Genomic DNA, 24,415 nt, shown 5'->3' with positions numbered 1-24,415 from the left:
GGCAGGGCTGACGGGGGAGGGCCGCTGGAAGGGTCCTGGAAGGGTTGGGAGGTGTGGGCCGGGCCAGGGGCTGGAATGGGGCTGGGGGGGCGGGGCCCGAGGGAAGTGGGTTTTCGCTGTGGAGTTCCCTCAGCACCAACTGTGCTGTGGCGTTTTTTGCTGGGCTCAGGGGGAGGTACTGGTGAGCAAAACAGACGGAGTTGTTACCCCCTCATGGAAAATGCAGTCGGTTGTGGAGACACACCGTCAGCAGACACACACACAGGCAGTCGCAGATTGTGGTAGGTACAGGGTGTTGTGAGAGGTCGTAGCCAACTAACTCATTTACCTTGAGAACCATCCAGGAGGGAGACAGGGAAGGTGAATGAGGTTCTTGTTTAACCCAGACATGTGCAGCTGCGGGGCTTTACCGGGATGAATACGCAGGGATTCTCTTCTCTCTAACAAGCAGGGCAACCCCTGAAGGAGTCTCAGTGGGGGAGAGAGATGAACAGATATGGGTTGTCCAGGTCATTCTGGCCTCCTGGGTGGGTGGGGCGGTGCAAGGAGGGGGGGGGGGGGAGGCAGGAGGGGAGGAGCCCAAAGAGGAAGCCTGGCGGAGTTTGGCGGGGACCCGTGTACACCCTGCCTCCCGGCTCCCCCTCCCCTAGCTTTTGCCTCACACCACTGAGGACCTCCGGACACTGCAGGCCTGTGGACGCCTGCCAGTCTGTCATTCCCCAGAGCATATAAGCTCCACGAGGCTAGGGACTTGGTTTTGTTCACTGCTCTGCACCTAGGACAGTCCTAGATAACAGATTTGGGTGGATGAATCAGGGTAGTGTCACGAAGAAAGTGGTATTTCAGCCAGATTAATCTGGCTACAGTATTCATGCTGTGTATAGCCCATGTGCAGCCTGAAAACGTTCCAGTTCTTAACATCAACCCGTTTCTGGTGTTAAGCAGTGTTTTACACAGGGCATTATGATAGGTACTACATAGAATTAACGATTGGCTTCAGCTTCTGGCCCCAGAAAGGTTAGAATTTGTTAGGTGTACCCAGAGCAACTTCAGTTAATTTACCCGTAATGTCACTGTGATCCTAGTTACATTGTCAAAGTTATTGTCAAAGGTTTGAAGTTTCAAATTCAATAAAGAACAGATTCCATGGTTTTTCTTTAATAGCCAACAGTTGACTTTTGAAAAAGCACCCAATGCTTTTTAAAGCCTATTTATAGGTCTTGGCTACCCGGAGGATGTTACCTTATCCTTTGAAATGCATCAGACAGCTTCAGATTTCTCTGCCTTTTAAGTAGGTTATGTAGCTGGCGGCGCCTCAAAAATGACTAATAATGGTGATACTAACAAAGTTCTTTCTTGCCAGTCTTCGTAGCAACTCACAAACATTTGCAAGCGTGATCTATTTCTGTTATATCTCTGGCAGCCAGTTTCTTGACTCCAGGTGTGTACTCTGGCCAGAGACCTCTGTTAATTTGCTTCCTCCTTACACCAGGTGTCCGAGATGGGGTGGAGTTCTTCCACTCTTTACATAAAAATCTTAACCTTGGTGAATACTTGAACCTATTAATTACCTTTTCCTGTAGGTGGAGGAAAGTGCTAGGGAAAGGCTGTATTCTTTGCGGGTAGTTGGTTATTCCTGGTACTGAATATAATAGAAACCTCTCACTTATATCTGTGGGTTGGCCACTTTGATCCGGGTGAGGATGGCAGTTACCATATCAGCTGCCGGTGCTGTGCTGAATACAATAAAGTGTGAATAGTGCTTGTGTTTGGGTGTGTAACTATGTGATTTTGTTTTGTCTTGCTGGCTTCACTTTTTAAACTTTCTTTTGACATTATTTTGTGTATTATGATTAGAAATGTGAAGGACATTTATGAAGAAAATTACAGAAGACAGCTTCAGGTTTTTTAAAAAACCTGTTTTTAAATAGGTTAAGTTGTTCGAATAAGTAGAGAAACATAGGCCAGTCTAGGATGGAGATGACCCAGCTGGAATGGTCAGTGGTGGGGACACACTGTGTAGTGTATTTGTTAAGTGCAACTCCAATCAAAATGCCAGAATAGTTTTCTTTTGAGATTTGACAACATGATTGTAAAGTTGGAACATGGAGGAATAAATAGGCAAAGATTCTAAAATTTGTTTTAAAAAGTGATGGGGCCAGGGACTTCCCTGGTGGCCCAGTGGGTAAGACTCCGTGCTCCCAGTGCAGGGGGCCCGGGTTCGATCCCTGGTCAAGGAACTAGATCCCACATGCATGCCACAACTACGAGTTCACATGCCACAGCTAAGAAGTCCACATGCCGCAACTAAGAAGTCCTCATGCCTCAACTAAGAAGTCTGCATGCTGCAACTAAGAGCCGGGGCAGCCAAAGTAAATAAATAATTTTTTTTTTTTTAATGCTGGGGACTAACGCTACCTAGGTAGTAAAGTGTATCACAGATTTATAGTTATTAAATCACTGTAATACTGAGACAGGATTCGACACGAATCAGTGATATGAGGCCCCAGAACAGACCCTAGTGTATATTATAATTTAATATATGTTAATGGAAGTGTCATAAATTAGTGAAGGAAGATGAGATAATCAGATAGCTATTCGGAATTTATTTTCGTGAGCTGTGTAAAGAACTAAATTGATTTTTCCCCCAGATGAGTCAGAGTTAAATGTAAAAAGTAAAACCATTTAAAACATAGGCACAAAACATCAAAAGAACTGGGGTGCTCAGAAGTGGTCCCAGGTATTATATATGAGAATGTGGTGTATGATGGTGATGGTTTTTTAGTCTAACAGGGGAAGGATGAATTACTGAGTGAATAGGTAGGAACCATTGACTGAAGCAGGATCCCAGTATCTTCATGAAACAAAAACAACTTTCAGATGGAGCAAAGAATGTAAAAGGTGAAGCTATGAAAGAACTAGAAGAAAACATAGATAAGTGTTTTCACAGTCTTGGGATGGAAAAGCCCTTTTAATTATGACACAAAAGATAGAAACATAAAAGAAAGGACTTTAAAATTTTGATTGCATTAATGAACAATGTCAACTAAAACAACAACAAAAACTCACCATACATTTAAAAGTTAAGTAGAGTAAAAAAGCAAAACAAAGTACATCAAAAATAGTCGAGGCAAAGATAAATAGTCAAGACGGACACATTAACTCTGCCATGTGTGTGGCAGACATTTCCACCAAATTAAGAGCTTTCAAACAACAGAAATCGAACAGAAGACATGCAGACAGTTAACATTAAAAAATCCGATGGCCAATAAACATAAAAAATACTAATAAGTGGGAACTAAAAATTAGTGATCTAAATTTTTGCTTGTAAGATTAGCAGGCACTGGGACTTCCCTGGTGGTTCAGTGGTTGAGACTTCGCCTTCCAACGCAAGGGGTGTGGGTTGGATCTCTGGTCAGTGAGCTGAGATCCCACGTGCCGCGGGGCCAAAAAACCAAAACATAAAACAGAAGCAATATTGTAACAAATTCAATAAAGACTTTGAAAATGGTCCACATCAAAAAAAAATCTTTAAATAACTAATTTGAGTAATGGTTTGGGGAAGTAGGTACTAGTCACTGCTATTAGGAGTGTAAATTAGTATAAACCTTGAAAGATTCTTTGACTATTACAAAATTATAAACGTACAAATATCCTCTGATTCAGCTTTCCAATTTCTAGGAATTTATCTCACAGAAACAGTCATGCAATTGCACAAAAATGTAAGTAGCAGTATGGTCATCGAAGCAGTATGTTTATAATAGTGAAAAATGGAAACAATGTATGTCCATTAATGTAAACGAATGCCTATTTATTGAAAAGTGGTTAAGTAGATTGTGATAAATGTATATAATGGAATATTTTGTAACCAATAAAAGCTGTGTACAACTATAATAAGATGTCCATGACCTGTAAGTGAAAAAGATAGTGAAAAATGGAAACAATGTATGTCCATTAATGTAAACGAATGCCTATTTATTGAAAAGTGGTTAAGTAGATTGTGATAAATGTATATAATGGAATATTTTGTAACCAATAAAAGCTGTGTACAACTATAATAAGATGTCCATGACCTGTAAGTGAAAAAGTGAATTAAAACAAAATATAATTCCATATATTTAAATACTTTTTTTTTTTTTTTTGCGGTATGCAGGCCTCTCACTGTTGTGGCCTCTCCCGTTGCGGAACACAGGCTCCGGACGCGCAGGCTCAGCGGCCATGGCTCACGGGCCCAGCCGCTCCGCGGCATGTGGGATCTTCCCAGACCAGGGCACGAACCTGTGTCCCCTGCATTGGCAGGCGGACTCTCAACCACTGCGCCACCAGGGAAGCCCTAAATACTTTTTTCATATGTTTTAATCTGAATAAATATATACATAATCAAATAAATATATATTGTAAGGATTTAGGGCCAACTACAAAGTGGCAGAGAGTAGTCCACAAGACTCCCTTTATTTTTTTTTGGCCACGTGTCGCAGCTCGTGGGATCTTAGTTCCCCGACCTGGGATTGAACCTGGGCCCACGGCATGAAAGCATGGAGTCCTAACCACTGGACTGCCGGGGAATTTCCCAAGACTTCCCTCACTTCTAACACCAATTGCAAGTTCCCAAAACCATCCTCAGGTTCTGTAATTGCTAGAAGGACTCAACAGAACTCACTGAACACTGTTATACTCATGCTTACAGTTTATCTCAGGGACAAGATTCAGATTAAATCAGCCAAGGGAAGCCATGCGTAGGGCAGAGTCCAAGACCGGTCCAAATGTGGTGCAGCTGGTTGTCCTCTCCCAGTGGACGGCATTACCTCCCTCCGGCCACGATGTGTGATGCTGTCAACCAGGGAAGCTCACCTGAGTCTTTGGTCTTCAGAGTTTCTACGGGGGCCGGATCACTGTCTGTGTGGCTGGCCTCTAGTCTCCAGACCCTCCAGAGATGGCTGATACCTTTAGTCACGGGTTCCTCTGGAGACTGGAACTGTCACCCCCTGCTCCAGGGCCCCCATTGTAATTACATAGTGAGGTTGTCCTGTGGCCAAAGCCCCAGGCAAACGCAGATACTCCAGTTGGGCAGGACATTCCAGCGGCCTAGAGGTTACCCCTCAGGAGCTGAGGGCAAGGGCTAGACTTCTCTTTGAATAAGGTTATTTCTTCACTACACAATGTTATCACCAAAATTTAAACAATAGTGATCTCTAGGTGGCGGAATTGCAGGTGACTTTGCTTTTGTTCTTTGTACTGTTCTGTGTTGTTTGAATTTTCTTTCAATGTGAGTAAATAATTTATTTAAAAATCAGATAAGACTAAAAAGGCTAAAAAAGAGATTAAAATGAAAAGTGCAGGCCTCTCACTGTTGTGGCCTCTCCCGTTGCGGAACACAGGCTCCGGACGCGCAGGCTCAGCGGCCATGGCTCACGGGCCCAGCCGCTCCGCGGCATGTGGGATCTTCCCAGACCAGGGCACGAACCTGTGTCCCCTGCATTGGCAGGCGGACTCTCAACCACTGCGCCACCAGGGAAGCCCTAAATACTTTTTTCATATGTTTTAATCTGAATAAATATATACATAATCAAATAAATATATATTGTAAGGATTTAGGGCCAACTACAAAGTGGCAGAGAGTAGTCCACAAGACTCCCTTTATTTTTTTTTGGCCACGTGTCGCAGCTCGTGGGATCTTAGTTCCCCGACCTGGGATTGAACCTGGGCCCACGGCATGAAAGCATGGAGTCCTAACCACTGGACTGCCGGGGAATTTCCCAAGACTTCCCTCACTTCTAACACCAATTGCAAGTTCCCAAAACCATCCTCAGGTTCTGTAATTGCTAGAAGGACTCAACAGAACTCACTGAACACTGTTATACTCATGCTTACAGTTTATCTCAGGGACAAGATTCAGATTAAATCAGCCAAGGGAAGCCATGCGTAGGGCAGAGTCCAAGACCGGTCCAAATGTGGTGCAGCTGGTTGTCCTCTCCCAGTGGACGGCATTACCTCCCTCCGGCCACGATGTGTGATGCTGTCAACCAGGGAAGCTCACCTGAGTCTTTGGTCTTCAGAGTTTCTACGGGGGCCGGATCACTGTCTGTGTGGCTGGCCTCTAGTCTCCAGACCCTCCAGAGATGGCTGATACCTTTAGTCACGGGTTCCTCTGGAGACTGGAACTGTCACCCCCTGCTCCAGGGCCCCCATTGTAATTACATAGTGAGGTTGTCCTGTGGCCAAAGCCCCAGGCAAACGCAGATACTCCAGTTGGGCAGGACATTCCAGCGGCCTAGAGGTTACCCCTCAGGAGCTGAGGGCAAGGGCTAGACTTCTCTTTGAATAAGGTTATTTCTTCACTACACAATGTTATCACCAAAATTTAAACAATAGTGATCTCTAGGTGGCGGAATTGCAGGTGACTTTGCTTTTGTTCTTTGTACTGTTCTGTGTTGTTTGAATTTTCTTTCAATGTGAGTAAATAATTTATTTAAAAATCAGATAAGACTAAAAAGGCTAAAAAAGAGATTAAAATGAAAAGTAAATCTCTGGTGGGCAGGCAGGGAAGCAATAAAAGAAATTCTAAAGACCAGTAGATATGACTACACAAAAATATAACCTACTTATTCAAAGACATGCTATAAAAAGAAGTAAAAACCAAAACCTAGGGGAAACATTGACAGAAATATCACAAAGCATTAATATCATTAATATTATAGTATTACCAATATAAAATAGCAAGAAAAAAACAACTGACACTTCAACAGATGGTGAAAACTGAATAAGATCTGTCGTCTAAGTAACAGCAATGTTCCCAAAGCTGGTTTCCTGGTTTTGAGCTTGTGCTACATCTAGAGAAGGTGCCACCACCGGGGAAGGCTGGGCAAAGGGTCCATGGGACACTTTGTACTATTTTTTTTTTACTTCCTGTGAGTGTTATAATTATTTCAAAATAAAAAGTTTTTTAGAAGACAGAGGGCACGGACAGCTCATAAAGTAAAAGAGACACATCGCTAATATGCAGATTTTTAAAAGTATTTTATTAACAAGTGATGCAGTTGAAGTGAGACACCACTTTTTCCCGTTTAGGCCTGGTCCCATCCTCAGTCTAGAGGAGTCAGGAACACCCTGGGTTCTGGATTCAAGTTTACTCTCCTGGCAAATAGACATATGGTTATGGCTTTAACTGGTGCCCTGCCCAGCATCCCTGCTCCTGCCTGAAAGGCCAGTGGTGGCTCGAATCGGACAGGAAACTCCAGGATTTAACACTCAGGAACATGCCCAAGACTCATCTTCAGTGTTCAGCAACATGCCCTAGATTTGGGCAGCACTTACTCTGCACCAGGCCCAGTCCTTTCACGCCTCCTGTGGTCCCCGAGGGGACATCAACACCCTTTTTACCAAAGGCGGGGCTTTGCCAGCTCCCGTTGTCACCAGCCCAGTGCCACTCTCTTTCCCACCACCACTCTCTTTCCTCATTTGCTTGGGAATGGTGTAAGCATGGCGGTGTCTGTCCCCAGGTGGGAGACCGGGACATGGGAGGGAGCACTCCCAGCAGGGACACGTGTCACTGTCCTTCACAGTCAGGGCGAAGCGGGTCACCGCTGTGGCTAGCCCGATTTTGCCTCTTTCAACTCCATCATGGTGCTCTAATTTTTGATGGTCATATAAGTGATTACTCCCTGCTTTTTACACAAAGCAGACAACCGCAGTCATCACAAACATGCTCACACATGTGAGCAGACACACACCTAGACACACTAGCACACCCACACACGCACTCTCTCACGCACACACCATACATACCACACACACAACACTGTACCCGCATACGCACACGTGCATGCCCCACACACAAACCACATGCACACACCCCTTGTCAGTAGGACAGACCTGGAATGAGGACCTCGGGAGCCCATATTCCTGCCTTGCTGCCAGTGCCCTCTGATCCTGCTTCTCCAATACGACTTTCTTTGAATGTTAAAAAAAAAGAAAGAAAAAGAAAACAAGATGCCAGGTGACCCAGGAGGAGGATGAATTTGGGGTGCAGGAGAGAGGACCCATGCCTGGGCGTGGGTGCAGGGCCTGAAAACCTCACAGGCTTTCTCCGGGTGGAGACTCTGCTTGGGCAGGTGGCCCAGGGCGGAGGGCCCGTGGCTCCAGGGCGGTTCCATTGAACACGGTGCCCTCCTCCTGCCATGCCGCTCGCGGGGCCGCTCCGCACGCCTTGGCTCCTCAATGAACCTTTGTCTGTCTGGAGCCTGTTAGTTTTGGCTCCTAGCAGCCTGTGGAACCAGGCCCAGATCCCAGGGAAAGCCAATAGAGACCGCTCTTTTGAAGAAAAAGAATCGGAGTCCTGGAATAGAGAGACCAGTCTGAGCATTATTCATCCAGTCACTCATTAAAGAAACCACTTATTAGCTATTATCCTCATATTTGGATCTGGTGCACAAAACTGACTTGTATACACGTTTTATATCTGCTCATGTGATTAATTTCCTTCCCCAATTAACTAGAAGCCCTATAAGGTCTTGGACTATACTTGGTCTTTTTCCCTTATTTTGAAAAAATAATACATTCCTGTGTTATATTTAAACACTAAAAAAATGGTAAACAGTGAAAACTAACTCTCTGACTGAGCCCCCTTAATTCTGTGATTCAGCTCTCCAAAGGGAAATCACTGTTTCACTGTTGTTACCTGTTTCTTGTGTATCTTTCCTGAGATTGACTGGTTATCTTCCTCCCTCCTCCTCCCTCCCTTCCTGTGTCTGTGTGTCTGTGTGCATATCTCCCTGCTGAAAATACAAATGGTGGCCATCCTGTGTATCTTGCACCTTGTTTTTTTTCTCACTTAATACATCTTGCAGATCTTGCCTGTACATCAGCACATATAAATGCGTGTTGTTCCCAGCTTTTTGCTCCCACAAACAGTACTGCAGTTTAATGTCTTCTATTTATGACTTTGTGCCCACGGGCAAATGCGTCTACAGACTCAAATCCTAACAGTGGAATCGTGAGTCAGAGGGATGTGCATTTGAAATGTTGATAGACAGTTGCCTGCTTGCCCTCCAACAAAGGTCACAGTTGTTTTTGCCCATCATCATGTCCCCGGTGCCAGTGTAATGATCAGACCTCTCTCCCTTAACCAGAATTCTGAGCCGATTGGGAAATAAAACTGGAGTCAGTTCACACCAGCACTCTTCACAGTGGCCAAAACGTCAAACAACCCAAGTGTCCATCAGCAGATGAAAGAATAAACAAAATGTGGTCTCGCCATCCAATGGAATATGATTCAGCCATAGAAAGGAAGTACTGATACATGCTACAATGTGGATGACCCTTGAAAGTATTGTGCTACGTTAAAGAAGCCAGACATAAAAGGCCACATATTTTATCATTCTGTTTATGTGAAATGTCCAGAAGAAAGAAATCCATAGAAACAGAAAGTAGATTAGTAGTTGCCAGAGGCCAGGGGGAAAGTAGTGGGGAGTGACGGCTAGTAGGTACAGGGCTTCCTTTGGGGTGATGAAAACAGCACTGAAACTAGGTAGCAGCTATGGCTGCACAGCATTGTGAACATACTGAATGCCACTGAATTGTACATTTTTAAATGGTCAAAATAGTAACTTTTATGTTACATGTATTTTACACAACAAAAAAGGTTCAGCAGATGCTGGCTAAATTATTCTCCGTATTGTTGATCAAGCTGAGTATGTGGCTTATAAGGGAACCCCAGACTGTCTTTCCAGGCAGCCTGGGACTAAGAGAGGCCTCCCCGACCCCAGGCTCTCTCTGTAGGAGCAGAACAGGAGGGGCCTGGGCCCTCAGTGGGCAGCTTTCCCACAAGAGGAAAGGAGAAGGGCCTGGCCCCCCATGTCAGTGCTGCTTTCCACACTCCGTAGCTCACGCACTCCACCTAGCTGGGAGGGAGTAAGGGGGAGACAGGCCTAGGAATGTTTTTGTTTGTTTGTTTTATTATTATTTTTAAAATTTATTTATTTTATTTTTGGCTCCGTTGGGTCTTCATTGCTGCGCGCGGTCTTTCTCTAGTTGCGGCGAGCAGGGGCTACTCTTCGTTGCGGTGCGTAGGCTTCTCATTGCGGTGGCTTCTCTTGTTGTGGAGCACGGGCTCTAGGCACGGGGGCTTCAGTAGTTGTGGCACGTGGGCTCAGCAGTTGTAGCTCGCGGGCTCTAGAGCGCAGGCTCAGTAGTTGTGGCGCGTGGGCTTAGTTGCTCTGCGGCATGTGGGATCTTCCTGGACCAGGGCTCGAACCCGTTTCCCCTGCATTGGTAGGCAGATTCTTAACCACTGCACCACCAGGGAAGCCCTTTTTTTTTTGTTTTTTTTTGCTTAATTTTTATTTTATTTATTTATTTATTTATTTATTTATTTATTTTGCGTTATGCAGGCCTCTCACTGTTGTGGCCTCTCCCATTGCGGAGCACAGGCTCCGGACGCGCAGGCTCAGCGGCCATGGCTCACGGGCCCCGCTGCTCCGCAGCATGTGGGATCTTCCCGGACCGGGGCACGAACCCGTGTCCCCTGCATCAGCAGGCGGACTCTCAACCACTGCGCCACCAGGGAAGCCCTTGTTTAATTTTTAAAAAAATTTTATTGAAGTGTAGTTGACTTACAATGTTGTGTTTAATTTTTGCTGTGCAACAAAGTGACTCAGTGATACATATAGACATTCTTTTTCATATTCTTTTCCATTATGGTTTATCACAGGATATTGAATTTAGTTCCCTGTGCTATATAGTAGGACCTTGTTGTTTATCTATCCTATGTATACTAGTTTGCGTCTGTTAATCCAGAGCTCCCAGTCCTTCTCTCCCCCACCCAACTCCCCTTGACAACCACAAGTCTGTTCTCTATGTCTGTAAGTCTGTGTTTTGTAGATTTGTTCATTTGTGTCGTATTTTAGATTCCACATATAAGTGATATCATATGGTATTTGTTTCTCTTTCTGACTTACTTCACTTAGTATGATAATCTCTAGGTCCATCCATGTTACTGCAAGTGGCATTATTTCACTTTTTAATGGCTGAATAATATTCCATTGTATATTTGTACTACATCTCCTTTATCCATCTGTCAGTGGACATTTAGGCTGTTTCCATGTCTTGGGCATTGTAAATAGTGCTGCTCTGAACATAGGGGTGCATGTATCTTTTCTTTTTTCTTTTTTTAAATAAATTTATTTATTTTTGGTTGTGTTGGGTCTTCATTGCTGTGCGCAGGCTTTCTCTAGTTGTGGCGAGCAGGGGCTACTCTTTGTTGTGATGCGCAGGCCTCTCACTGCAGTGGCTTCTCTTGTTGCGGAGCAAGGGCTCTAGGCGCACAGGCTTCAGTAGTTGTGGCACGCGGGCTCAATAGTTGTGGCTTGCGGGCTCTAGAGCGCAGTCTCAGTAGCTGTGGCGCACGGGCTTAGTTGCTCCGCGGCTTGTGGGATCTTCCCGGACCAGGGCTCAAACCCGTGTCCCCTGCATTGGCAGGCGGATTCTTAACCACTGTGCCACCAGGGAAGTCCAGTAAGTATCTATTCGAATTATAGTTTTGCCTGAGTGTATGCCCAGGAGTGGGATTGCAGGATCATATGGTAGTTCTACTCTTAGTTTTTTGAGGAACCTGCATACTGTTTTACATAGTGGCTGCACCAATTTACATTCAGACCAACAGTGTAGGAGGGTTCCCTTTTCTCCACACCCCCTCCAGCATTTATTATTTGTAGACTTTTTAATGATGACCATTCTGACTGGTGTGAGTTCGTACCTCATTGTAGTTTTGATTTGCATTTCTCTAATAATTAACGAAGATGAGCATCTTTTCATGTGCCTGTTGGCCATCTGTATGTCTTCTTTGGAGAAATGTCTGTTTAGGTCTTCTGTCCATTTTTCGATTGGGTTGTTTGTTTTTTTGTTATTGAATTGTAGGAGCTGTTTATATATTTTGGAAATTAAGCCCTTCTCAGTCGCACCATTTGCAAATATTTTCTCTCAGTCTGTAGGATGTCTTTTTTTTTTTTCAGTACGCGGGCCTCTCACTGTTGTGGCCTCTCCCGTTGCAGAGCACAGGCTCCGGACGCACAGGCTCAGCAGCCATGGCTCACGGGCCCAGCTGCTCCGCGGCATGTGGGATCTTCCCGGGGCATGAACCCGTATCTCTTCATTGGCAGGCAGACCGTCAACCACTGCACCACCAGGGAAGCCATGTAGGATGTCTTTTTGTTTTGTTTATGGTTTTCTTTGTTGTGCAAAAGCTTATAAGTTTGATTAGGTCCCATTTGTTTATTTTTGTTTTTATTTCTATTGCCTTGGGAGACTGGCCTAGGAAAACATTGGTATGATTTATGTCAGAGAATGTTTTGCCTGTGCTCTCTTCTAGCAGTTTTATGGTGGCTTGTCTTATATTTAAGTCTTTAAGGCATTGTGAGTTTATTTTTGTGTATGGTGTGAAGGTGTGTTCTAGCTTCATTGATTTACATGCGGCTGTACAACTTTCCCAACAGCACTTGCTGAAGAGACTGTCTTTTCCCCATTGTATATTCTTGCCTCCTTTGTCAAAGATTAATTGTCCATAGGTGTATGGGTTTATTTCTGGGCACGCTATTCTATTCCATTGATCCATGTATCTGTTTTTATGCCAATACTACACTGTTTTGATTACTGTAGCTTTGTAGTATCGTCTGAAGTCTGGGACAGTTATGCCTCCTTTGTTCTTTTTCCTCAGGATTGCTTTGGCAATTCTGGGTCTTTTATGGTTCCATATAAATTTTAGGATTGTTTGTTCTAGTTCTGTGAAAAATGTCATGGATATTTTGATAGGTATTGCATTAAATATGTATATTGCTTTGGGTAGTATAGGCCTTGGAACGTTTTGCCCGTGGGTTTCCAGGAAGCATCAGGAATGGTGAAGAAGTCTTGCCTCACAAGCAAATGTGGTTGCATATGACCAAATGAAAGGACTCCACCGCTGTCTGGGTCCCACACCGGTAGACCCCAGAACCCTTGCCTGCTTTCTCTTGGAAAGAATGGTCTGGCCAGGAATTAGGACCTGGGACCTAATCCTACCTGGGACCAACAGAACCCCACGTCCCCGCCCCAGTCTCACTCTCTCCCATTCTTCTTAATTCCAGCTCCTCTCTGTGCAAGGATTGCGTTTTAATTTTCATTCCAAAGCAGTCTCTTGCCAGACCTCTGAAGAATTCAGTTTGCTCGTTCCACCCAATGGCAGTTTTGAGAGAGACTTTTGTTGTGCTGTAGACTTCCTTCCCGTGTCATGAACCTGTCTTCTAGGAAGGGCTGCCGTGGCAGGGTGGGGATGAAGGTTTTTCTTTATGGAAAAGTTTAGTACTCAGTAATTCCATATTTAATCACACCTCCCACGTGCCAGGCACTGTGCTGGGATGAGTCAGACCCAGACCCTGGCCTTCCCAGAGTAAGACTGGGAGAGCGGGAGGTGAATGAAGGTCATTGTTCTGATCAGGAAGCTGGTGTGTGTGTGGGTTCCCAGGCGTTTATGGAGGTGGGGTTGGGAGGCAAGGCCGGAGGAGAGCCTCCCAGTGGTCTTAGATTTTGATCATGTGTTTCTGGTAACACTTTATTTTATTTTAAAGATTTTTTTGATGTGGACCATTTTTCCAGTCTTTATTGGATTTGTTACAAGACTGCTTCTGTTTTATGTTTTGGTTTTTTGGCCCCAAGCCATGTGGGATCTTAGCTCCCCGACCAGGGGTTGAACCCTCATCCCCTGCATTGGAAGGCGAAGTTCTAACCACTGGACCACCAGGGAAGTCCCAATGGTAACACTTTAAAGAAGGAATATGGCAGAACCCTGAGTTAGACTGAGAAGTATTCCAATCAGCCGTGTCTGGAAGCCGAGTGAAGCTGGGACAGGGCTGAGGGCAGCACGAATCGATCATGGCTGCTTTGTGGGCGTCCTGCTCAAGGGAGCGCCACCAAGGAGCCGCACGGTCCCTTTTAGAACTCTTCGGAGCAGCCTTTCCTGTATGTTCTGTGGGAAACTAGACTTGGGGTACCTCCATAGAAAGGGTCCCAGTCCTTGTCTTCGGATGTCTGTATAGGGAATGTCTCCTCTCCCCGTTGAAGATGGACAGTGACATCAGCACATCAAAGGCTCCAGGGAGCCCATCAGTAAGGAAACGTCTCTCCACCTCTGCGGGCAGTTTAGGTTTTGGTTTTGGTTGCAGACTTACTTCTTTGTGTTGGTTGAGCGCCGCCTGTTGGCTGTTGAGATATTACAGAAGCCTCAGTTGATGGGTGATAGCAGTTGGAAATAAACATCAAAGAAGAGGGAAGCATCCCAGCATCTGAGGAGGAAGAAGATGAGAAGCCCAAACCATACCCTGTCAGATTTGGTTTCTAGCCTCCAGGGTCTGATCTCTCTCTGAATCTTCCCACCCCCTTCGTGGTAAGTAATTGAAGCTGTTGGCGTTGTCTGACTTCTCTGAGAAGATGCTCTATGCTCACATCAGCCACTTTGTCTTAAGTAACAAAGCAGGAGTAAGGGTGGGTTTATATTAAGCCCGGAGGTCAGTCCTTAACAGAATGTTGCAGGGGACTTCCCTGGCGGTCCAGAGATTAGGACTCCGCGCTTCCACTGCAGGGGGCACGGGTTTGATCCCTGGTCAGGGAACTAAGGTCCCACATGCCGTGCAGTGCGGCCAAAAAAAAAAAAAAGTAATGGAACGTTGCAGGACTCCAAAGTTTCTCCCCACAGGAGTCCTCGTTTTCCATCCCATCTCTTCTGCTTCTGTCCTCGGCAGCTGTCTCTGCAGGCGGCAGATGCCGGGTCAGGATTCTGGTCCTGCTAGACACACAGAGAAAGTGGTGTTTGAATCCTGGCCTTCAACATAAGGAAGCTGTCAATTATAGAGAAGTTTTGTTTTCCCTTAAGGAAATAAAAAAATAGGGAGGGTTTTCTGTTTTGTTTTGTTTTCTTCTGGAACAGGCAGGAACGCCCTGCCTGGCTAGACAGCGGGTTGCTGGAAGATCTTTCAGAGGAGGGGAAAGAGGGTTTGTTTGCCCAGAGGCGGGACCAATATACTCTGGTGTATACTCTGCCCTCCAGACTGGCCTAGAAGCATCCCCCCGCCTCCCCCACCCCTCCAGCTCCTGCCATTCTGGGTGTTTTCTACGGCCTTGACTGGACCTGTCTTGCTGTCCTGAGAGCCGTCAAGCCAGGCAGAAGGACCAGCACAGGCCTTTCCGCCTCTCCTTGGTTTAGCTGAAGTTTCCTCATCCCCTGGGCCTCAGCTGAGATGTTACCTTCTCCAGAATGCCTCTTGTGACTGCTCAGACAGGGTTAGTTATGCTGACTGTGTTCCCACAGCCCTTTGCTCTTGTTCGAGGCACGCAGCACGTAGGCAGGACTCATGCCTCAGCAGCTCATATGCTCCATGAGGGCCGGGACCTCGTCCGCCTCACCCATCCTTTTCCTCCCCTCCTAGTGTGTGCACGACACACAGTAGGTCCTCAACGCTTGTCGAGTGAGTAGATGGACCCAGGCCTGCCTTCCGGGCCCTGAGGAAGTGAGTGGCTCTGCAGCAGTGCGGGGGTCGAGGCTGACCTTTGCCCTGGTCTCTGCTCGCTGGTGTCGAGAGGGGGGCCCGTGGGTGTCACCTTTTCTTCCTGTGGGGAGGAGGCACCCCATGACAGTGGCGGCAAACACGAAAGAGAGGACTTTTCAAGTCAGGAGGTGTTAAAAGCCAGGCCTTCGGAAAATAACTTAAATCCAGATCACTGAGGTGGTTATTAATAGCTTACATTTACATTTTACCTTAGGGTTTACCTGTCCTGTGTGTCTAAGAACGTGTGCGTGTGTGTGTGTACATTTAATCCTTATTAAAACACTCTGGAGGCAATGGTGTTATTGTAATTTTACCCAGGAAACTGTTGTGTCAGAGAAATTAAGTGACTGAAAGTTCACAGCCAGTACACAGTCGTGCCACAGAGGCTCAGAAACACTGGGCTGCTGGCTGTTAAACGTAGGTGACAGCTGGGGTGGAAGTGCCTTTGGACCGGGGAGAGGTGGGAGGAGGAAGACGTGTGACGGGCTCGAAACCCCTGACCCTTTGAGCTGAGGTGGCTTCTGTCTGTCTGTCCCTCGGATTCTCAGAGGACTTGTTGTGACTTTTTCTCTGGGGGTGGGGGGGTCACAGCCTTCTTCCAAAGCCTAGGCCAGTGCTGGGTTGAGTTGCGGTGGGGGCGTGAGGTTTGCCAGGTGCACCGCCAGGGGCTTCTGCTTTGTAAACCAGGTGTTTGGGTTCAGGGAATGTTTATCGCTCAGGCAGTGCGTCTTTGAAGACCCCAGCTGTTGTGACTGCTTGTCACATGGAATTTCTGAGTGGGTTTGGAGAAGGGGCAGGGCTGTGGCCTGCAGTGATGTAGAACCCACAGAACCCCCTTTGTATGGACCAGTGACCGTGCCTTGCCCATCTCAAGCCATCTGAAGAGGGGAAGCCCTATGCCAGCTGCTCAAAGGTGGCTCCTGGCACAGCCCTTGAAAAACTAAACTATCTGAGAAGCCTGTGCCACCAGGCAGCATTCCTTGCCTGCCGTTAGCTTTGTTTGCAAGGGCCCTTTAAGTCATGCAGTGAAGAATTATTACATGAGCCCCTGCCCTGTGCCAAGTTCTGTGCTGGGTGCTTCAGATGAGGATGCCAGAAGGGCCCTCCCCTCGAGAAGCTGCGGTCTAGTGGCAGGAGGTGTGGGGACACATTGCTACACGGGGAGTGGATGAGTGCTGTCCTTGAGGTGTGAACAGTGCTCAGGGGTCCTGAAGGGATTGGCGGCAGCCTGGGAGAGGCCGGTGCCGGCTCGGAGGAGATGATGTTTGAGCATCACTTGGAAGGATGAGTGGGTGGCCAGGGGTGGAGGGAGGTCCGTGCAGAGTGAGGAACGCAGGCACAGGGGCCTGGAGGCAGGAGAGGGCCCCGCGGGTTCTGAGGCCAATGGGACGTGTGTGCCTGGACTGTAAGTGCCTCAGGGGGACTGGTGGCAAAGGAGGTGGCCAAGACCAGGTTCAAGTGGGCTGGCTTTCGTTCGGTGGTCAGCAGATTTCTTTTTTCCTTCCGCCGACTTTACTGAGATAAAATTGACGAATGACGTTGTTTAAGTTTAAGGTGTACAACGTGATGATTTGATACATGTATGAGGCAAAATCAGCAGATGTTTAACTTTTAATTATGGAAAATTTTAAAGATATTCAAAAGTAGACAAAATAGGATAGTGAACCCCGGTAGCATCACCTCACTCCAGCAGTTACCAACCCATGGCCGATCCTGATTCCTCCATACCCAACACCATTGCCCCCTGTACTCCATCTGTATCACTTTGAAGAAATCCTAAAGTGCCTTGTGTATCCTATCAAGCCTAGCCTGTGGCTTACATGGGTTAATCCAGAATTTTGAGGCCTGGAATGATTGGGTGGCACTTTGTGATTCATTCCATTTTCAGAGAAATCACTGAGTTTCCCCTCTTCATTTTACCTTTCAGTGGGAAGTTGGTGTCTCCGAAGTGGAAGAATTTCAAGGGCCTGAAGCTCCAGTGGAGAGACAAGATCCGGCTCAACAATGCCATCTGGCGGGCATGGTACATGCAGTGTAAGTGCCGCGTGGCTGGGCCGGAGACCCTCCAGGTTCTGCCACCAGGAGACCTTTGCACCTCGGGGGTCCCGGAGCCTGCTCTTGTAACATTGTGTGTCAAACAGAAGTCTCTCTCGGGCCGTGTGCGTCCAAATCCGAGTGAACTGGACCCTTATTGCCATCGGCACTGGGGGCCCAGCCAAGCGTCTGCAGGAGGCGGAAGTGTAGGCCGATTGCTCCCAACCTAGTGTGCTCAGTGTTGTAAAGGCAGAGGAGGAGGGACGGGTGTACAGCCGAGAGGTGACATTTGGAGAGTCGGGGAACAGTTCCTGTTTTCAGCAGGTCTGAGACGATGCAGGCCCAGGCTGCGTCCTGTGTCCAGCTGGCTTGGGTACAGGTGGGTCTGGCGACTTCTGCAGGAGATCGGCGTGCTGGGGGTCCCCTAGGCTCAGGCCGGTGTTTCTCTTGATCAGCCAGATTCCCTTTCTCGCCCACACATCACTGCCAGACTCTTTTCCTTGGACCTGGACCCCTTTGTTTCCCTGAAATCTCATTTTCCAAGGGAAGGAGAAGGAAAGAACCCTTAAGGGTCCCCCTTGAGGGGCAGGGTGTGAAAGGAAGAGGCGGAGCTCCTGTGGGGGTCTCTGCCGCAGTGACGCTGTCTCACCCTCTCCCCGCCCAGATTTGGAGAAGCGCAAGAACCCCGTGTGCCACTTTGTCACTCCACTGGACGGCTCTGTGGAAGTGGACGAGCACCGGCGGCCAGAGGTACTTGGCATGTGATGGGCCCTCACTCGGGAGGAGGTGACTCACAAGGGTGGGACCGAGGGCTCTGGGTCCCGCAGAGGGAGGACGCAGGACAGGGTGCTGGGGCTGTGCTGTCCTGGCAGCTGTTTTGACCCTGAGAAGCGATGGTGATGCGGGGGGCAGGTGGCCTCTGACACCCCACAGAGGCTCCCGCCTTCTCAGGCCGGGCTGACCCAGGGACTGAGGGGGGTCCTCCAACCGGGACTCACCCTCTACTTTCTTTTAATGTCATTATTTCTCTGGAAGTCAACGGGGAGGGGATCTTTTTTTCTTTTTTTAAATTTTTATTTATTTTTGGCTGTGCGCGGGCTTTCTCTAGTTGCGGCGAGCGGGGGCTACTTTTCGTCGTGGCGCGCGGGCTTCTCATTGTGGTGGCTTCTCTTGTTGTGGAGCACGGGCTCTAGGCGCGCGGACTTCAGTAGCTGTGGCTCACGGGCTCAGTAGCTGTGGCTCGTGGGCTCTAGAGCACAGGCTCAGTAGTTGTGGCGCACGGGCTTAGTTGCTCCGCGGCATGTGGGATCTTCCCGGACCAGGGCTCGAACTCGTGGACCCTGAGTTGGCAGGCAGATTCTTAACCACTGTGCCACCAGGGATGTCCCATGGGGAGGGATCTTGACTCCTTACAAGGCAGACATCTTTAACTATTAAAGAATGAACTCGAGATCTTTATATACTGAGAGGGAAAGATGTTGAAGAAATAGTAAATGAATAAAAGCAAGTTGGCACAACAGTATTGGAGTATCTTTAGGTTAATTTTTTAAGCGTGTGTCTGTGTGATTGTTCATGCATAGGAAATGTCTTGAAGGGTATACAGAAATTGTTTCCTCGTGGGATTAGAGTGAGGAGGAGGGAAGACTCTTCTTTCACTTTTTACTCTTCTGCATCTTTTTAGTTTTGTCCAAGCATGTCTCACTGTTACCATGAAGAGGGGAAAACTTGGAAAGTAACCTAATGAAAGACAGTTGGGAGCCATAGGACATGATCTGGTGTTAGTATTAAGGAATATCACTTTTTTCGGTCTGGTAATAATATTGCATTATTCACGGTGAACATTCTTCACTGTCAGAAACACACAGAGAAGTTTTCTTGGGTGAAATTATGTGGGATTTATGATAGGATATCTGGGACTTGCTTTAATATTTTCCAGCCATTAAAAAAAAAAGGAATCTGAAAGTGAGGTGGGCTCTCGGAGGCCGTCGTGAATGCCTCGTCACCAGAGGTCTTCCAGGCTGCTGTGGAAGGGGCTCCCCGCCCTGCACAGTGGGGGGGCTGAACTGTATCTTAGAGGTCACTTTCCACCTGAACCTTCTGTGGCTGGCCGTTTGTTTTCACCCTTTGGAAATGTGGTGGAGGCTAAGGACATTTGAGAGCTAGCCTGGGTCTCTGGAGGCTCCTCCAGCGCCGGGAACTCTGTGCTTCTCCCCTGCCAGGCACTCTGTCTGACCCCTGCTCCGGTCCAGCCTCCAGGACCTGGGCCCCCGAAGCCCCCTGGGTTATCATGGGCCATGAAGTGAAAGCTCGCCTTCACTCAGAGGCCGGGCGTGGCCCGGCAGAGGTGGGACGCAGTCTGTGGACGAAGCCGCAGGCAGGCAGCCTGCTTCTCAGAGCTGGATTGCCCGGGCCTGACTTCCGGAGCCAGACGCTTGCTCCTTGGCAGGGCAGCTCTTCCAGTGCCGCTGCGTCACTCTGCCCTGCGTCTCCCCACAGGCCATGAGCACGGAAGGGAAGTACTGGAGAAGCCGCATTGAGGTCGTGATCCGGGAGTATCACAAGTGGAGGACCTACTTCAAGAAAAGGGTACCTGGCTCGGCCTCCGAAGAGAGCACGTTCAGAAGCCCCGTAGGGGAGGGAAGTGAGCCCGGATTCAGAACACCGGCCCCCAGGGCTGTGGCCCGGAGCTGGCCACCCCTCTCCTTGGCCCAGCATTCTAGCCCAGCCCAGGTGGTGGCCTGCTCTCAGTTTCTCCAGCTAGGAGCCAGGGCTCTTTATTCCACAAACGCTGGCTGGGAATCTCCTCTGTGTCCAGCGTTGGCCTGGGGATGGCAGGGGGCAAGATCCCTCTCCCCGCCCGCCTCCCAGAGAGAGAAGGCCTAGATGTTTCTGGAGGTTAGCCCCTTCCAGGAAGGAGAGGCCGAGGGCCTCGTCCCCTGCCTGGGCCCTGAGTGACCACCTTGGTCCTCTCTGTCCTTTCTCCGCAGCTCCAGCAGCACAAGGATGAGGACCTCTCCAGCCTGGCCCAGGTGTGTGAGCTTGGGGGCCATGAGGACCCTCATGGGACCTCCCCCTTTGACAAGAAACAGCAGTGACTTGGGTGGCCCAGCACTGCAGCAACAGGTAGCCCCTGTGCACCCTGGGGCTAGAGGAGGGCCCCCCCCCCTCACGTGAAGGATGTGAAGGAAATGAGCCAGTTCTCTGCTGGGGGGCTGGAGGTCGTTTCTCCCTGCAGTTCCCCACCCCGTTGTCTCATCTCTTATATGGGAGCCCTGGCTGCTGTGTGAAACAGTGCAGCGTATTTCCCTGATGTGACGTGCTGGGAACTCCCGAGTCACTCTTGCCCCTTTGGTTTGTCCTCCCCCCCGTCGGTGGCAGGATGATGACATGCTTTATTGGCACAAGCACGGGGATGGCTGGAAGACCCCAGTCCCCATGGAGGAGGACACGCTGCTGAACACAGACATGCTCATGTCGGAATTCAGCGACACTCTCTTCTCCACGCTTTCCTCGCACCCGCCCGTGGCCTGGCCCAACCCACGCGAAATAGGTAACCCGCCCCTAGACTCTAGACTGGTAATGTTGCCTTCTCCACCGGGCCCCCAGGGCAGGCTCTGCCTCGGGGCCGTCCCTGAGCTGCTGTTGCTTGTCTAGGGTGAGCAGTGAGGAGAAGGGTTGACCAGCCTCCTTGCTGTGTGAGGGCCCCATCAGGCCTGTGGTGCCACCACCAGGGAACAGTGGAGGTTTGGTCTCAACCAGTTTCACATTTCTGACACTGTCCCTCAGCAGAGGACAGGGGCCTGGGGCGCGTGACAGGGCCTGTCACTCACTCTCAGGAAAATCATTTGCACTCCTGGGCTGGCCTCTCACCTGGCAGCATGCAGCTGTCCAGTTAACCCCTCAGGGAAGAGCCCACAGGCTGAAATTGGAACCCGGGATCTCTGCATAGGTGCTCACGGCTTCTGGGGGGTGTCTGTTCCCAGATACTCAGTTTACCTTTCCTACGAAAACTCTCTTTCCTGCCCTCTGAGGGCGGACGATGCCCATGAACTGACGAGAAATCCCAGCCAGTGGCCTACGTTTCTCCTCGGAAGAATATAGAATGCGAGCAGGGCCAGGAAGATCCATTCCAGGCCCTTAATATGTTCCTACAGCATGGTCTGAGAAGGCAAAATGATTCCTCTGTCTCCTTTCTGATTCTTACAGCACATCTGGGAAATGCAGACATGATTCAACCGGGGCTGATTCCTTTGCAACCCAACCTGGACTTTATGGACACTTTTGAGCCTTTCCAGGGTGAGGACTTGGCGCAGAGAAAGAGCACGGCTACCTGCGTCTCCCTTTACCCAGGACAACGTGGATGTTGCTTCCCTGTCATAGAGGCAACTGTTAGAATGGACCAGGGAGAGGACTTAGAATTTTCCCAGAACTTTTTTCTTTGCTAGTAGCTGCAAGGCCTGGAAAGTGCCTCTGGGGTGTCGTTCTGTCTCCTGCTCCAAGTCTCAGAGCCTCTGGTTTGGCTTTGACTGTAAGCAGTTCTCCCACTAGGCAGCAGAGTGCGCTGACGACACGGCCACCTCCTCGCCGTTTCCCGCAGTTAGAACTGGTCCTTGAGCTCCTGCCACTGTAAAAGCGGGTGCCACCCAGGCCTGGGAGTGTTTCAGAGGCCACACTGGTTGCCAGCCTGTGCAGCTCCAATCAGAGGGCCTCTTTCTGCAGAGGTACCTCGTGGTGGGGGGGCGGGGAGATGCCCTCTAGCCATGGCATTCCTCTGGGTAAGGTGGGGTTCAGTGCCTGATTTGTTTGGATCTTAATGCAGTGGAGTGATGGGCACAGAGCTTACAAGCCCCTGATGTTGTCTTTCAGACCTCTTCTCTTCCAGCCGCTCCATTTTCAGCTCCATGCTGCCTGCACCCGCCTCAGGGCCTGCACCAGATCACAACAGCCCTCCTGCTCAGGTAGAGGGAACTTGGGGGAAGGGGCACCGGACTGGTCATCAAACTTTTGCAGCCATAAGCAAAGTGCTAGGGGTGACTAGATCCAGCGGTGAACTCACATATAATGTGTAAAGAAGTTGTCCTAGCCCTCCTTGGAAGCATCCTTAGGTGTCCGTGAGGTGGAAGGCTCTAGCAGTAAACGTATGCTCCCGCCTAAGGCCCAAATAACCTTGTGTGCAGCAGGCTCTGTCTTGACCAGTTAAGACCGGGCCAGTGAGACAGCAAAGGAAAACGCAGATCGCTAAGAAGAGGAAGTTCCGTGTATTTCTTTTACTTTTTACTCAGCACTCAACACAAGCTGGTTACCAGCTGCTGGGACGGCTGAGCTGAGTGAGGCATGGCTCTCTGCCATTAAGAGACTCTCGGGCTGGTGCCCATATCCAGTTAGGCGCCCGTGACCTGACCCTCTCTCCCTCCATCTGGCTCCGTGAAGAGTTTCTCCTAGAGAGACTGAGATCCGAACAATTGATTCCTTGTAGCGTTTCCCTTTTAGGAAGAGGTGACCTCTCTAGAAGTTGACATGTGAAACTGTCCTGGGGGAGCCTCGTGAGCAGCTGTGATCCAGGCTGCCCCTGCTCTGTAACAGAAGATGGCAGGGACTTTGGGGGGACCCCGCTGGACTCCAGAAACAAGATATCCCCAGGCCGAGAGCCAAGTGTGTGCAGACAGTCGCTGTGTCTGAGCCCTGTGTTATCACTGAGTTCCTAATGGAAACGAGACCCCTGCAGATGCCTGGGGAGACCCAGATCCAGCCCCCGCAGATTAGCAGTCCCAGGGCTGGGAGACGTCGCCTCTGTCCCTTCTGCCCGGGGCATCGTCCCAGGCGCCGGGTACTGTGTCGGACCTTGTGGTGTGCAGCGCTGGAGAGTGACAGGGAGCAAGCAGTGTGACTCTAGCGTTCGTTCCTCACTTCTCCTCTTCCTTCCTTAGGAGAGCATCTTGCCAACCACCGCTCTGCCCACCCCAAGCCTCCCTGACGGCTTCATTGCACCCCCTGCAGCCACGGCCCTGGACCCCACGAGTGGGCAGGGCTGTGAACACACCTCCCAGCCAGGGGACCCCTTTCTCCAGCCCACAGACTTAGGTCCCTCTGCACCACCACTGAGTGTCCCCCAGCCCTTCCTGCCCGTGTTCACCATGCCCTTGCTGTCACCCAGCCCAGCCCCGGCACCTGCTTCCCCCGTCTTGCCATTAGGCCCTCCTCCCGCCACTGCCCTGAACCCCCCGACTCCCCCTGCCTTCCTGCAGCCACAGAAGTTTGCCGAAGTTAGCAAGTCGCCCCCTGTCATCACCCACACGGCCTCTGCCACCCTCACCCACGACGCCTCTGCCACCACCTTCAGCCAGAGCCAGGGCCTCATCATCACGACCCACTATCCCACCCCCTCCGTGTCCCCCTGTGGCCTGGCGCTGTCTCCGGTCACCCGGCCACCAACAGTCGGGCCTCCTCAACCCCGTTTAACTTTCGTGCACCCCAAGCCCGTATCCTTGCCTGGGGGGAGGCACAAGCAGCCCCCCAAAATAGTGCCTGCTCCCAAACCAGAGCCCATGTCCTTGGTATTGAAGAATGCTTGCCTCGCCCCAGGTGAGTCAGGTGGAGGGAAGCAAGTGGGACTCTCCCCCGTCGGGATGTTTCCCGTCCCCGGGCTTGCAAACTCGTGACACACACATTGTGATAGGAAACAGAAGGGTTATGAAAGACTACATGCGTAGATCTAGTCTCTTTTTTCTATTCTATGTTGTTCTTTTAGTTAGTCTCAACCCAGTTTGAAAAAACCATGGTCCCGGTCATCTCTTTCCCGGGTCTGTAATCTG

The 24,415-nt window shown here is 49.3% G+C and overlaps 1 protein-coding gene across 1 annotated transcript in view; it reads left to right on the top strand.

The window, feature by feature from the left end:
• The window catches only part of MLXIP (MLX interacting protein), a 59,655-nt gene that overhangs the window by 28,027 nt on the left and 7,213 nt on the right, over positions 1 to 24,415 (top strand). Inside the window, exons 2-9 of the mRNA XM_007448701.1 lie at positions 17,497 to 17,603; positions 18,268 to 18,353; positions 20,100 to 20,189; positions 20,591 to 20,632; positions 20,982 to 21,153; positions 21,810 to 21,899; positions 22,470 to 22,561; positions 23,531 to 24,185. Of these exons, the coding sequence (XP_007448763.1) occupies positions 17,497 to 17,603; positions 18,268 to 18,353; positions 20,100 to 20,189; positions 20,591 to 20,632; positions 20,982 to 21,153; positions 21,810 to 21,899; positions 22,470 to 22,561; positions 23,531 to 24,185 (1,334 nt within the window). The remainder of the gene's footprint in view (positions 1 to 17,496; positions 17,604 to 18,267; positions 18,354 to 20,099; positions 20,190 to 20,590; positions 20,633 to 20,981; positions 21,154 to 21,809; positions 21,900 to 22,469; positions 22,562 to 23,530; positions 24,186 to 24,415) is intronic.

Source organism: Lipotes vexillifer, unplaced genomic scaffold, assembly GCF_000442215.2.
Source record: "Lipotes vexillifer unplaced genomic scaffold, Lipotes_vexillifer_v1.1 scaffold21, whole genome shotgun sequence".
NCBI classification, from domain to species: Eukaryota; Metazoa; Chordata; class Mammalia; order Artiodactyla; family Lipotidae; genus Lipotes; species Lipotes vexillifer.
This window is presented reverse-complemented; position numbering and strand designations above follow the sequence as displayed.